A 16758-nucleotide genomic window follows, 5' to 3' on the forward strand; every position below is an offset into this window, starting at 1 on the left:
TAGTTTTCACATATTTACAGTTAGTGGATTAAACATCATAAAGTCAAGGATTGTGTTGTTTCAGCTCATCTTAAATAAGTAGCTTGAACAAATGGCAAACCTTGTGTATATATGACATTGAACGTTTTTATTTGCATTTATTTGTTCCAAAATGCAAGTGTGTGTGTGTGTGTGTGTATATATATATATATATATATATATATATATATATATATATATATATATATATATATATATATTTATATATATATATATATATATATATATATATATATATATATATATATATATATATATATATATATATATATATATATATAAAATTGAAGTCAGAGTTATTAAAATGAGTTAAAATTAAACTTTTTTTTTTTTAATTTAAATTTAAAAAATATATATATTTTAAAATAAAAAAATTATTTATTTATTTATTTTTTTTTATGTTTCCCAAATGATTTTTAGCAGGGCAAGGACATTTTAACAGTATCATTAATTTACTTGTCGGCTTAGTCCCTTTATTAATCCGGGGACGCCACAGCGGAATGAACACATTTTTTTAACAGTAAAGATCTGGCAACCACAGCTGCAGTTTTTACTGTAATTTTAACACATTTTTAACAGTAAAGATCTGGCAACCACAGCTGCAGTTTTTACTGTAATTTTAACACATTTTTTAACAGTAAATATCTCGCAACCACAGCTGCAGTTTTTACTGTAATTTTAACACATTTTTTACAGTAAAGATCTGGCAACCACAGCTGCTGTTTTTTACTGTAATTTTAACACATTTTTTTTAACAGTAATGATCTGGCAACCACAGCTGCAGTTTTTACTGTAATTTTAACACATTTTTTACAGTAAAGATCTGGCAACCACAGCTGCTGTTTTTTACTGTAATTTTAACACATTTTTTTTAACAGTAAAGATCTGGCAACCACAGCTGCAGTTTTTACTGCAATTTTAACCAATTTTTAACAGTAAAGATCTGGCAACCACAGCTGCAGTTTTTACTGTAATTCTAACACATTTTAACAGTAAAGATCTGGCAACCACAGCTGCAGTTTTTACTGTAATTTTAACACATTTTTTACAGTAAAGATCTGGCAACCACAGCTGCTGTTTTTTTACTGTAATTTTAACACATTTTTTTTAACAGTAATGATCTGGCAACCACAGCTGCAGTTTTTACTGTAATTTTAACACATTTTTTTAACAGTAAAGATCTGGCAACCACAGCTGCAGTTTTTACTGCAATTTTAACCAATTTTTAACAGTAAAGATCTGGCAACCACAGCTGCAGTTTTTACTGTAATTCTAACACATTTTAACAGTAAAGATCTGGCAACCACAGCTGCAGTTTTTACTGTAATTTTAACACATTTTTAACAGTAAAGATCTGGCAACCACAGCTGCAGTTTTTAACTGTAATTTTAACACATTTTTAACAGTAAAGATCTGGCAACCACAGCTGCAGTTTTTACTGTAATTTTAACACATTTTTAACAGTAAAGATCTGGCAACCACAGCTGCAGTTTTTACTGTAATTTTAACACATTTTTAACAGTAAAGATCTGGCAACCACAGCTGCAGTTTTTACTGTAATTTTAACACATTTTTTACAGTAAAGATCTGGCAACCACAGCTGCTGTTTTTTTACTGTAATTTTAACACATTTTTTTAACAGTAATGATCTGGCAACCACAGCTGCAGTTTTTACTGTAATTTTAACACATTTTTAAGAGTAAAGATCTGGCAACCACAGCTGCAGTTTTTACTGTAATTTTAACACATTTTTTACAGTAAAGATCTGGCAACCACAGCTGCTGTTTTTTACTGTAATTTTAACACATTTTTTTTTAACAGTAATGATCTGGCAACCACAGCTGCAGTTTTTACTGTAATTTTAACACATTTTTTACAGTAAAGATCTGGCAACCACAGCTGCTGTTTTTTACTGTAATTTTAACACATTTTTTTAACAGTAAAGATCTGGCAACCACAGCTGCAGTTTTTACTGCAATTTTAACCAATTTTTAACAGTAAAGATCTGGCAACCACAGCTGCAGTTTTTACTGTAATTCTAACACATTTTAACAGTAAAGATCTGGCAACCACAGCTGCAGTTTTTACTGTAATTTTAACACATTTTTTACAGTAAAGATCTGGCAACCACAGCTGCTGTTTTTTTACTGTAATTTTAACACATTTTTTTAACAGTAATGATCTGGCAACCACAGCTGCAGTTTTTACTGTAATTTTAACACATTTTTTTAACAGTAAAGATCTGGCAACCACAGCTGCAGTTTTTACTGCAATTGTAACCAATTTTTAACAGTAAAGATCTGGCAACCACAGCTGCAGTTTTTACTGTAATTCTAACACATTTTAACAGTAAAGATCTGGCAACCACAGCTGCAGTTTTTACTGTAATTTTAACACATTTTTAACAGTAAAGATCTGGCAACCACAGCTGCAGTTTTTAACTGTAATTTTAACACATTTTTAACAGTAAAGATCTGGCAACCACAGCTGCAGTTTTTACTGTAATTTTAACACATTTTTAACAGTAAAGATCTGGCAACCACAGCTGCAGTTTTTACTGTAATTTTAACACATTTTTAACAGTAAAGATCTGGCAACCACAGCTGCAGTTTTTACTGTAATTTTAACACATTTTTTACAGTAAAGATCTGGCAACCACAGCTGCTGTTTTTTTACTGTAATTTTAACACATTTTTTTTAACAGTAATGATCTGGCAACCACAGCTGCAGTTTTTACTGTAATTTTAACACATTTTTTTAACAGTAAAGATCTGGCAACCACAGCTGCAGTTTTTACTGCAATTTTAACCAATTTTTAACAGTAAAGATCTGGCAACCACAGCTGCAGTTTTTACTGTAATTCTAACACATTTTAACAGTAAAGATCTGGCAACCACAGCTGCAGTTTTTACTGTAATTTTAACACATTTTTAACAGTAAAGATCTGGCAACCACAGCTGCAGTTTTTAACTGTAATTTTAACACATTTTTAACAGTAAAGATCTGGCAACCACAGCTGCAGTTTTTACTGTAATTTTAACACATTTTTAACAGTAAAGATCTGGCAACCACAGCTGCAGTTTTTACTGTAATTTTAACACATTTTTAACAGTAAAGATCTGGCAACCACAGCTGCAGTTTTTACTGTAATTTTAACACATTTTTTACAGTAAAGATCTGGCAACCACAGCTGCTGTTTTTTTACTGTAATTTTAACACATTTTTTTAACAGTAATGATCTGGCAACCACAGCTGCAGTTTTTACTGTAATTTTAACACATTTTTAAGAGTAAAGATCTGGCAACCACAGCTGCAGTTTTTACTGTAATTTTAACACATTTTTTACAGTAAAGATCTGGCAACCACAGCTGCTGTTTTTTACTGTAATTTTAACACATTTTTTTTTAACAGTAATGATCTGGCAACCACAGCTGCAGTTTTTACTGTAATTTTAACACATTTTTTACAGTAAAGATCTGGCAACCACAGCTGCTGTTTTTTACTGTAATTTTAACACATTTTTTTTAACAGTAAAGATCTGGCAACCACAGCTGCAGTTTTTACTGCAATTTTAACCAATTTTTAACAGTAAAGATCTGGCAACCACAGCTGCAGTTTTTACTGTAATTCTAACACATTTTAACAGTAAAGATCTGGCAACCACAGCTGCAGTTTTTACTGTAATTTTAACACATTTTTTACAGTAAAGATCTGGCAACCACAGCTGCTGTTTTTTTACTGTAATTTTAACACATTTTTTTAACAGTAATGATCTGGCAACCACAGCTGCAGTTTTTACTGTAATTTTAACACATTTTTTTAACAGTAAAGATCTGGCAACCACAGCTGCAGTTTTTACTGCAATTGTAACCAATTTTTAACAGTAAAGATCTGGCAACCACAGCTGCAGTTTTTACTGTAATTCTAACACATTTTAACAGTAAAGATCTGGCAACCACAGCTGCAGTTTTTACTGTAATTTTAACACATTTTTAACAGTAAAGATCTGGCAACCACAGCTGCAGTTTTTAACTGTAATTTTAACACATTTTTAACAGTAAAGATCTGGCAACCACAGCTGCAGTTTTTACTGTAATTTTAACACATTTTTAACAGTAAAGATCTGGCAACCACAGCTGCAGTTTTTACTGTAATTTTAACACATTTTTAACAGTAAAGATCTGGCAACCACAGCTGCAGTTTTTACTGTAATTTTAACACATTTTTTACAGTAAAGATCTGGCAACCACAGCTGCTGTTTTTTTACTGTAATTTTAACACATTTTTTTAACAGTAATGATCTGGCAACCACAGCTGCAGTTTTTACTGTAATTTTAACACATTTTTTTAACAGTAAAGATCTGGCAACCACAGCTGCAGTTTTTACTGCAATTTTAACCAATTTTTAACAGTAAAGATCTGGCAACCACAGCTGCAGTTTTTACTGTAATTCTAACACATTTTAACAGTAAAGATCTGGCAACCACAGCTGCAGTTTTTACTGTAATTTTAACACATTTTTTACAGTAAAGATCTGGCAACCACAGCTGCTGTTTTTTTACTGTAATTTTAACACATTTTTTTAACAGTAATGATCTGGCAACCACAGCTGCAGTTTTTACTGTAATTTTAACACATTTTTTTAACAGTAAAGATCTGGCAACCACAGCTGCAGTTTTTACTGCAATTTTAACCAATTTTTAACAGTAAAGATCTGGCAACCACAGCTGCAGTTTTTACTGTAATTCTAACACATTTTAACAGTAAAGATCTGGCAACCACAGCTGCAGTTTTTACTGTAATTTTAACACATTTTTAACAGTAAAGATCTGGCAACCACAGCTGCAGTTTTTAACTGTAATTTTAACACATTTTTAAGAGTAAAGATCTGGCAACCACAGCTGCAGTTTTTACTGTAATTTTAACACATTTTTAACAGTAAAGATCTGGCAACCACAGCTGCAGTTTTTACTGTAATTTTAACACATTTTTATAAGTAGCTTCATCTTAATGCTGTTTAAAAGTTCCACAGCTTACATCTTTCCTATATCAAACCCTGAACAAGCAGATGAACACTCGCTGGTTGTATAACAGCAGTAATTCTCTGTTTGACACGTGTCAGCCCTTTATGTCGCGTCTGTTCCATTTCTCCTCGCACTGATGTACATAACGCAGCCTTTTCGATTGGGGAAAAAAAGATTTACTTTCAATTAAAAGCCTCTGATTGAAAAAAAGACTATTTCCACAAACTTCATTCTTCATCAAGAATCCAATTACCGTGAGAAAGGGAAAGTGTAAAGAGTTTTTATTGAATGTAGTTGGTAATGATGGACTCTGAATGCAATAACTCTGCCAATTAGCCGTTTTCATTTGATTTAGACTGACTTTATGATCTCTCTCAATATCAATTACACGGAAAGCTTTCAGAGCGCTTCTTCGGCGTGCGACGGGCAGAGGAGAGTCTAATTAATGCATTCTAACCCGTTTTCATTTGCGGGTTAATTACCAATTCACAGTTTCTAGGTCAAACACACCATGTCTGCTGTCATGCAGGATGAGCCTTTGACAAAGTGCCGCAGAATCTTCAGCTCTCGGATTTGAACAAACTTTACTGAAATAGAGTTTTAAAAGCTTCTTATATTCAATATAGTTACTATGGCAACATTTCTGATTCTCATTTAGCTCGACATTTTGCACAAATATGTATAGTGAATATATGATACTAATGATTAGACTTGATTAAAGCACTTTGTGTGCTTATAAATTGACAAATAGGGCGGCACGCTGGTTCAGTGGTGAGCACTGTGGCCTCACAGCAAGAAGGTCGCTGGTTCAAATCCCGGCTGGGCAAGTTGACGTTTCAGAGTTTGCATGTACTTCCCATGTTAGCGTGTTCCAGGTGCTCCAGCTTCCTCCACTGTCCAAACACATGTGCTACCCCTGCTGAAAAATCCTGTTTAAACCAGCCTAGGATGGTTGGCTGGTTTTAGCTGGTCGACCAGCCTGCTTTTAGAGGGGTTTTGACCACTTCCAGGCCTGGTTTCCAGTCATTTCCAGCCTGATCTTAGCTGGTCAGGCTGGAAAGTGACCTGCTAAAACCATCTAAAACCAGCTTGACCGTCCCGGTTTAAGTTGGACAAAGCTGGTATTGGCTGGGCTCCCAGCCTGGCTAGGCTGGTCAAGCTGGTTTTAGCTGGTCATCTCCCAGCCTGTCCAGCTAAAACCAGGCTGGAAATAGCTGAAACCAGGCCTGGAAGTGGCTAAAACCCCTCTAAAACCAGGCTGGTCGACCAGCTAAAACCAGCCAACCATCCTAGGCTGGTTTATGCTTACTCATTTATTTTATTAATTTCAGATTAAAATAGGCTTAATATTGTAGTATATTACTAACTAATATTCATTAATTCATATTTCTTTGGCTCTTTATTCATCAGAGGTCGTCACAGTGGGATGAACCACCAACTTATCCAGCATATGTTTTACACAGCGGATGCCCTTCCAGCTGCAGCCCAGCTCTGGGAAACATCCATACACACACACACTGATACACTATGGCCAGTTTAGTTCATCAATTCACCTATAGCGCATGTAGGAGCACCCGGAGGAAACCCACACCAACCCAGAACATGCAACCTCCACACAGAAATGCCAACTGACCCAGCCGGGACTCGAATCAGTGACCTTCTTGCTGTGAGGCGACAGGGCTACCCACTGAGCCACCGTGTCGCCCTACTTACTAATAAATTACTTACTAAAATTAACATTTCCTAACACCGATTATTTGTTTGTAAATGTTTTAATGTAATTTTCACTCCTGTTCAGTGAATGTTGTCAGTGTTTGCTGATGTGCTGTCAGCAGGGGTCAGTGTTGCTGTGAACATTTCAGACACTGGTCATCAGTGCTGCATCAACCTTCATTATAATGTAGATCTATATATCCGTTTGACCTCTCGTGTGTCATTTAAATGCAGACTTCACATGCACACACATAAACTGAGATACGTTGGTGGTCATTCTACATGTTGCCATGTAATCCAGAGTTACTCTTCTTAAATTTCATTTAATTATCTAGTAATTAGTGCATTCTTTGTTTTAGTTTGTGCATCATTTATTGTGTTTATGTTTGTGAGAGCATGCATGTGTGTGTGTGTGTGTTCTTATTTTAATCTAAAAAAACATTGATGCTTGCTGTTAAAGACTACATTTTTTAAGGGCATTGCCTCGAGTGAGACCAAGAAAAATGAAAGCACATCATTGTATCTTAATTTTAATCTATTTTTTCTTGGTCAGTTACCTACTAAATAAACAAAAATGATGAATATCGTTTGAGGTGAAGTGCTTCAAAACCAGTCTCAAGCTCTTTTGGAAGGGTGAGAGTATTGCGAGGAGGCTGCGCAGCCACGAGCCGGGCCTGGAGTTTCCCTTGGTCAGGTGCTGATGATACTTCGGTCTCATGAGCAATATTTTATCTCATTAGTTTTATTTATTTAGTATAATTTTCTCAATTAAGTTGAGCTGTTGTAAAGAGAGTTTACTCATTTTGAACCTTGTGTTAAACAATAGCTATCTGAATTGTGACTTTTAGTGTGTGGAAAAATCGGCAGCAAAAATAAAGTCAACATATTTCGGTAACACTTTACAATAAGGTTCATTAGTTAATGCATTTACTAACCTGAACTAATCATGAACAACACATGTAGAGCATTTATTAATCATAATTGAACATTTACTAATGCATTATTAACATCCAAGTCCATGCTTGTTAACATTAGTTAATGCACAATAAGTTAACATGCACTAACAATGAACTACTGTATTTTCATTAACTAACGTTAACTAACATGAACAAATACTGCAGTAAATGTATTGTTCACTGTTTGTTCATGTTAGTAAATGCATTAATTAACATTAACTAATGAACTTTATTGTAAAGTATGACCTAGATTTCTATACCCATCTCCCACTATGCAAGTCCATACACACTTTAAAACACACAAACACACACCTTCATTTATTCTCATTCTTTCTTGCTTTGTCAATATATCGTAGTGTATACTGTTTAATAATCAATTTGAATTATGTAAAAAATAAATCAACAAGAAAGCGGCATTAATCTGCTAGTGAGGTCTCTGAATAGTGAATAACACTGTTGAGGACTGTACCAGGACTGATCGGGTACTGTACCAAAATTGGCAACCCGGGGGCGTTTACAGACTGTACCAAAGAGGGGGGTGGGTGAAATTACAGGAGTTTTCTGGAAGAAATAAAAACAAGATGGTTGTGGCAGATTGGTCTAAAATACAGGATACTCCCATGAAAAACTGGAATGTTGGCAGGTGTTGCTTACCAGTTTAATAATGATTTGACCAGCTGTAGTAAGAAATCAGACTGTTATATTCTTCTAAGCATAAGGGCTTATTATGTGGTTCTGTCGCCATCTTCATTCATTCATTCATTTTCTTGTCGGCTTAGTCCCTTTATTAATCCAGGGTCACCACAGCGGAATGAACCGGCAACTTATCCGGCAAGTTTTTAAGCAGCGGATGCCCTTCCAGCCGCAACCCATCTCTGGGAAACACCCACACACACACATTCACACACACATACACTACGGACAATTTAGCCTACCCAGTTCACCTGTACCGCATGTCTTTGGACTGTGGGGGAAACCGGAGCACCCGGAGGAAACCCACGCGAACGCAGGGAGAACATGCAAACTCCACACAGAAACGCCAACTGAGCCGAGGATCGAACCAGTGACCCAGCGACCTTCTTGCTGTGAGGCGAACGTGCTACTCACTGCGTCGCCCCTGTTGCTATCTTGTGGATAGAAAATGTCAACCGTCTTTGGTCACACTATAGCCGCCGACGAGCTCTCTCAGAAATGGTAAATATTTTAAAATAGACACTATTCTTACAAGTAAACTGCATAGTTGCAATCTAAACAACTACATTCTCGATTAAAAAAAGCCTCAAAAGTACATTTTGTTGTCTAACAGCAGTAATATTTGTCAAACTGTAGCGTCTCTGCTTGTTGCTGACTGTATATGAGCGGAGTAATACTACACATAGGTGAACGGTGAAGAGGCCTTTGTGTGATGTTACTGGCAAAATATTGCATGGCTATCAGCCAATCAGATTCAAGAACCAGACAGAACTGTTGTGTGTGTGTATATATATATATATATATATATATATATATATATATATATATATATATATATGAATGTAAACAATATATATATATATATATATATATATATATATATATATATATATATATATATATATATATATATATATATATATAATACTGATTGTGGAGTAAACACATGTAAATGTTGTATAGTAGTTAATTGTTTAAAATTGTGCTTATTATGCAAAAGTGCCTAGTGCAATTGGCTTGTGTGCAAACAACAGTGTAATGGCCGGAGCAGATTGAGTGCAACTGTAGACATTAATAGTGCAAACTGGGACATAGAATATCATATAAATGAAATTAATTGAATAAAAATCTGATAGTTGATGGACAAAAAAAAGTGAGTCTGGCAGTCCTGCATCTAACACTCCTATACCCACGCCCTGAGGGTAGGAGTGTGAATGTTCTGTGTTATGGGTGTGTGGGGTCTTTTAGGATGGAGGCAGCTCTCTCGTGGACTCTGTGATGGTAGATAGTCTGCAGGGAAGGCAGTGGGGTTCTGATGATCTTCTCTGCAGTACTCATTCATTTTCCTTCGGCTTAGTCCTTTATTTATCAGGGGTCGCCACAGCGGAATGAACCACCAACTATTCCAGTATGTTTTACGCACCGGATGCCCTTCCAGCCTCAACCCAGCACTGAGAAACACCCATACACATTCATTCACACACACACACACACACACACACACACACACACACACACACACACACACACTCATACACTACAGAAAATTTAGTTCATCCAGTTCACCTACAGCGCATGCAAACTCTACACAGAAATGCCAACTGGCCCAGCCTGGACTTAAACCAGCAACCTTCTTGCTATGAGGTGACAGTGTTAACCACTGAGCCACTGTGTCGCCCTCCAGTAAAAAGATGTATAATATAAAATTAAAAAAACGATTTTGCTCATGAAATTCTCGGATTACCAGTGATTTGCATGGAGGCCGAGCCGGCGGTGACTGATGGCAGCGAGTGTTTTGCTTGTGGAGTCATTCGGTCACAGTCTCTCTCTGTGTGTTTTTCTCTCAGGTTCTGCGGGTGAAGAATGATGTGCTTTGCTCTGATGTAGGAAAATAAACCTTTCTAATGTGACACGGCGCTCTGGCCCGAGGAAGAGAAAGGCCAAACAGAAATCAACAGGGCCTCCGTGTGGCCCCGCAGCAAACTCCCTGAGGGCCCGTATGGTTTACACCGCTGGGCAGAAGGGCCCGAGACTCTGGGGGAAAATCAGACCACATGCTCGCTGAAACGGGAAATATTTATATTCTCGGAGAAACAAAAGCGGTTAGTCGGACTCGATCTGAGAGCCGTGTTTGCGGGCAAACCTTTCAGCAGATCTCGTTTTCTGTCCTGATGCTCGTTCAGAATAACAGAGCGTATTGATTTGGTGTTTAAGACTTCACATCGTGTGTGCTGAATTACTGTAATGCTCCAGGGTCAGTAATAATTTACAGGATGGACTTGATGGATACGTACAGCTGAAACTAAATTATTCTCAGTGTGAAATTTGCATGAATTTTTATTAAGTATTTCCAACTGTTTACCATTAACATAACTAATTTTATATGATAATTTCTTTTATCTTTGGCATTATGACAGTACGTAATATTTTACCCGATATTTTTCAAGATGCAATTTTAAGGCTTCATTCATTCATTTTCTTGTCGGCTTAGTCTCTTTATTAATCCAGGGTCGCCACAGTGGAATGAACCGCCAACTTATCCTTCAGTGTTTACACAGCAGATGCCCTTTCAGCTGCAACCCATCTCTGGGAAACATCCACACGCACATTCACACGCACTCATACACTACGGACAATTTAGCCTACCCAATTCACCTGTACCGCATGTCTTTGGACTTTAGGGGAAACCGGAGCACTTGGAGGTAACCCACGTGAATGCAGGCAGAACATGCAAACTCCACACAGAAATGCCAACCCAGGCTCATTCTGAAAACGTAGTCCAACGGACGTTTCTGGAGACTGCGAAATACGGAACGGGAGGTACGTATTTGTGCAGTTTTAGTTTTCGCGAATCCGCGAGAGGCCGCTGTGTGCGCTTTTTCGTATCTCGAACGTCTCTGGCGAGTGCCGTAGGCGCCCGTGCTGTTCTTGCGTCAACCCACCAGAGGCCGCTGTCTGACTGACCGAATGATTGACTGCGCGACCGGCCAATCGGCTGACCCACCCTCCTCCTTCCCTGAACCCAACCAGTTTCACCGATTGACCTGGACTACGTTTTCAGAATGAGCCTGGGTTGAGAAATGCCCATCTACTGCGCCACTGCGTCGCCCCAGTTTTAAGGCTTAACTAGGTTAATTAGGTAAATATAAGTTAATTTAATTAGTGAAGTCGTTGGACAACAGTGTTTTTTTTTTTTTTTAGTAGGTAAGCATAAAAATAAATGCTTTTTAAATCATTAATGTTTATTATTTGTGAAAATTAGAGTGGTTTCTAAATGATCGTGTGAGACTGAAGACTGGAGTTGTGATGCTGAAAATGAAACACAAGAATTAATTACTTTTTAAAATACGCATTCCCATAGAAAACGTTTATTTTTATTTGTAATAACAGTTTCAGATTTTCTTGTTTTAACAAAGCCAGACCCTTCAATCAAAACTCAAACATGAGATGTGAATTAGCTTCATAGCACAACATGTCATGTTGTACATTGTCCCTGTATAAATAAATAAAATAAATAAATAAAAAGAAAAAAAAGAAAAGAAAAATTCCACCCCCTATTATATATAGAAATAGTAGCAAATTAAAAACATAATTTATTAATTATTAATATCTACTTTTCAATTTAAATGTTAAGCACTGAACCAAGATGCTTTCCCACTCAGAATGATGTCATTTCATTTTCCATCCAATGAGTTTATTCATTGTAGTTTCTGCATATTTTTTAGTAGAAATAACTTTTATCCTACATATTAATGCATGTGTTTTATGCACATTTTCAAAATGTATGTGCATCTTGGCATTTCCATTAAGCATTTTAAATGCAATATTGGAAAATGTGCATAAGAGTAGGTTAAAAACAGTGGCTATCAGTTTCCATTCATTTATTCATTTTCCCACAGCACCCTGGACCGCCTACCAGTTTCACATTCTTCAAAATATCTTCATCATCTTCAAAATATGTCTGAAATAAATGGTGAGTAAATTTTACTTTAAGGTAAGCTAGCACTTTAAAAGATGTTTCAAAAGTCACCTACAATCAGAGGGTAAGCCCTTTAATAGACTATTTCAATGTGGTGATGTCACCGGCCCACTGGCTTCTTGTCAAACTATTTCATAACTGTAACCAGAGGCAATTCAATCATAACCTAATGCTGTCATTATAATATTTATCAATATGTGGCTCTTTTTGGATTTTCGGAAACTAGAGAAATTAAAAATGTAAAATACGAAATACGTTGGGACCATTGGTTTTGTTTACATCCAATTAAAATGGTCTATAGTGAGAAATAGCTTTTTCTGATCTGTATCTTAAATATTATTTAAAAATAGAAAGCATCAATATAAATTTGACCACCCCTATAACGGTTCATACCATTGTGGATGCATAATCAGTCGGTAGCACTTTAAAATAAGGTTCATTAGTTAATGCATTTACTAACATGAACTAATCATGAACAACACATGTAGAGCATTTATTAATCATAATTGAACATTTACTAATGCATTATTAACATCCAAGTCCATGCTTGTTGACATTAGTTAATGCACAATAAGTTAACATGCACTAACAATGAACTACTTTATTTTCATTAACTAACGTTAACTAACATGAATAAATACTGCAGTAAATGTATTGTTCATGTTTGATCATGTTAGTAAATGCATTAATTAACATTAACTAATGAACCTTATTGTAAAGTGTGACCAATCAGTCTATTCCAGAAAATCATTCATTCACTGGTATTCTAAAACTGGCAGATTGAGCACAGATTTTCTCAGTTTTCTCATAAAAAAAGGGGATTGCTTCTACATATAGCCTAAAGGTAAAGTCAAATTAGATGCATAGTTTGTATAGCTTGGCCAACAGTAACCTCTAAATAGCTAATCAGAGGTCAGAATACAATTATCCCTAAAACACTACACTTAAATACATTTAACGTGTTAATTTATGCTTAAATAAGTTTACAAAACACAACATTTATTACACAGCAAAATCCTCTGAGTAAAATTTATTTAGTTTAGATAGTATTTGGTCCCTTTTTAAATTGAGATAATGTTCACAGCCTTAGATGAAATATATATATATATATATATATATATATATATATATATATATATATATATATATATATATATATATATATATATATATATATATATATTTATTTATTTATTTTTATTATATATATATATATATGACCAGCTAAGACAAGCTTGACCAGCCTAGCCAGGCTGAGAGCCCAGCCAAAACCAGCTATGTCCAGCTTAAATTAGGCTGGCCAAGCTGGTTTTAGCTGGATTTAGTTGGTCATTTTCCAGGCTGACCAGCTAGGAACAGGCTGGAAATGGCTGGAAACCAGCCTGGAAGTGACCAAAACCCCTCTAAAATCAGCCTGGTCGACCAGCTAAAACCAACCAACCAACCTAGGCTGATTAAAGCTGGATTTTTCAGCAGGGAAAGTTGACCCCCTGATCATCAATGTATAATTCGTACCCTGCATGATAGTATATAAGTTATTCGAGATCCTATTACTCTGAAAAAGCCTCATATTAGATCCCCGTTTGCCGATTTGAGGCCTCTTTTTTTCTCTCAAACACACACTCGGTCCCTGTGGCCACATCTGCATGAGTTTGTTTTATAAAGGCTGCCCTCTCCGTCTGTCATTACCATCTCACCCCAGGTTAATGGCGCTCTTTTAAAATTAACGACCCCTAAAGATATACAAGCTCTCCAGGTTAAAGCCGTGATATATGATTTTTCTGTAGTAATTACCGTTTTAGCCGAGCAGCTTCCACAGGCCAGAATAATGCGGCGGGGTTGTGTTTTTAGTGTTGTGTTTCTCTGTGTGAAAAGTTAACCTTAGCGGGAATCGACAAAATGGTGGCGGAGAGAGAAAGAGGGAGAGGAAAAAAGGAGAATTATTCCAAGTGTTCAAGGGGCTTTTGAACAGAAGAGCTCCAATTATTCTGTCTCTGGTGGCATTGATTCACAATACTGTCACATTTAGCGGCGGCGTGTGATATTTAACGGCGTGTCAAGAGCAGAAAGAGAGCTCCGCTAAAATGCTGATCACAGCTTCAGCCGCGCCATCGACGAATTTAACTGATTAACAATACTCGGGTCTCGAGGTCAGACGACGAAAAAAGACATCTGAATTTCCCTCAGTGAAGTTCGATAGCGGTTCACATTAGAGAAAGTCTCCACAAAGTGTCTTTTCAAGGCTGACAGAAACTCCGTGTTTGGATGAGGGGTGAGGCCCGAACGGAGGAACTGAATGGGGGGGAAAAAAACGTGCAACCAGCATTTTGCTCCGCATCTGATGCTCAGCCAGATTGATCTCCTATAATGCTTTGTCTTGATGAGACAATGAAAAATGCCCTCCGCCACCGGCGTGTCAATACACGAGCGCGGGAGATGCGGCGGGGTTTTTTATTTAACCCGTTTTTTCCGTAAGATGATGGCTCTTGTTACATTTTCACTGCCTTGCCTGTCAGCTTGACAACGCAATATTCAGCTCCTCTCGCGCTTCCTGGTCGGTTTCATTTATTTCAAAACACCATTTCACACACGACTGACTTTAACAAGGCGTTATACAGTGCAGAGAAGGCGAGATAGAATCGTGACAGATGCTGCATTTCCTTTTTTTTTTACCGTGAAAATACTATGGAATATTGTAAATAGCGGACTCCATAAATGTGGAAGAGCTTTCAGTCTTTTCCTCTGAATAATATCAGTTATTGGCTGTTTTTATGGCTTTTGAAATATAAGCACAAAGCTTGCAAACAGATGTTTCACTATAACAGATTAGAGGATGAAAATCTAATGGACTTTGAGCTCCTGTTATTGAAGCAAGAAACTCAAAACGTTCTTTTTGGAGATTGAAGCACCACAACATCCGATGACATCCACTCATTTAAAATGTTCTGTGTAAATGAGTAAATCATTTCTGTAATTATATTACTGAAAAAGTAAAGTAAGGCTTACATTTCACTTTTAGGACAGTTGTTTATAATGTACTTGATTTAAAATACTGCAGAAATTCAACAGTTCTGTATAAATCTGATCAGAGAAGGAGAATAATTGTGAATAGGCCTTTTTATGTATTTGCTATACATAGATTGCATAATAGCTAGATGTTTAGCTATAGAAGGTTATATTTATGCTTGCTTTATTTACCATAAAAATATTGAATATTGTAAATAGCGGACTTCATAAATGTATAAGAGCTTTCTGTCTTTTTCCCTGATAAATATCAGTTATTGGTTTTTATGGCTTCCTTTTGTAGAGGAGAGTAATTGTAAATAGGTTTATATATATATATATATATATATATATATATATATATATATATATATATATATATATATATATATATATATATATATATATATATTTGACCTTAAAATGGTTTTAAAAAATTAAAAACTGCTTTTATTCTTGCCAAAATAAAACAAATAAGGCTGAAAAATAATAAACTTTAAAAAAAATTATTATGACTTCAACTGTATATATACATACATACATATATATATATATATATATATATATATATATATATATATATATATATATATAGTTGAAGTCATAATTATTTTTTAAAGTTTATTATTTTTCAGCCTTATTTGTTTTATTTTGGCTAGAATAAAAGCATAGGTAAAAAAGCAGTTTTTAATTTTTTAAAACCATTTTAAGGTCAATATTATTAAGCTTTAAGCTATATATTTTTTCAATAGTCTATATACATATATATACATACATAGATACTTATAAAGTATCTTATTTTACATTCCTAATCCTACCTAGTACAGAGACTATTAATAATAGGCAGCTAATTAGTAGTTTATTGAGCTAAAAGTCTTAGTTTATGGCTTATTAATAGCATGAATTGTACATTAAAATACAGTGTGGCCTTAATTTTCACAGATTTGTGTAAACTGGGTGTAAACAGTATGCAAAACACTTTCCGAAATTGCAAAGGAAAACACTTCAGTTTCTAGTATAAGTTGAGTTTAAACTCAAACTCAAGCCCAAATGTATATATATATATACACACACACACACACACACACACACACACACACACACACACACACACACACACACACACACACACACACACACACACACACACACACACACACACACACACATACAGTTGAAGTCATGATTATTTTTTTAAAGTTTATTATTTTTAGTCTTATTTGTTTTATTTTGGCTAGAATAAAAGCAGTTTTTAATTTTTTAAAACCATTTTAAGGTCAATATTATTAGCCCCTTTAAGCTATATATTTTTTCAATAGTCTATATACATATATATATACATAGATACTTA

The 16758-nt window shown here is 35.5% G+C and overlaps 1 protein-coding gene across 7 annotated transcripts in view; it reads left to right on the forward strand.

Annotated features, from left to right (window-relative positions):
• The window catches only part of rgsl1 (regulator of G protein signaling like 1), a 43545-nt gene extending 31886 nt beyond the window's left edge, over window positions 1-11659 (forward strand). For all 7 annotated transcript variants that reach the window (XM_068221871.2, XM_073953520.1, XM_073953531.1 and 4 more), the window contains one exon: window positions 10273-11659. In XM_068221871.2, the coding sequence (XP_068077972.2) occupies window positions 10273-10292 (20 nt within the window). In that variant the 3' untranslated portion in view covers window positions 10293-11659. The remainder of the gene's footprint in view (window positions 1-10272) is intronic.
• The last annotated feature ends 5099 nt before the right edge of the window (window positions 11660-16758 follow it).

This window comes from Danio rerio, chromosome 6 (assembly GCF_049306965.1).
Source record: "Danio rerio strain Tuebingen ecotype United States chromosome 6, GRCz12tu, whole genome shotgun sequence".
NCBI classification, from domain to species: Eukaryota; Metazoa; Chordata; class Actinopteri; order Cypriniformes; family Danionidae; genus Danio; species Danio rerio.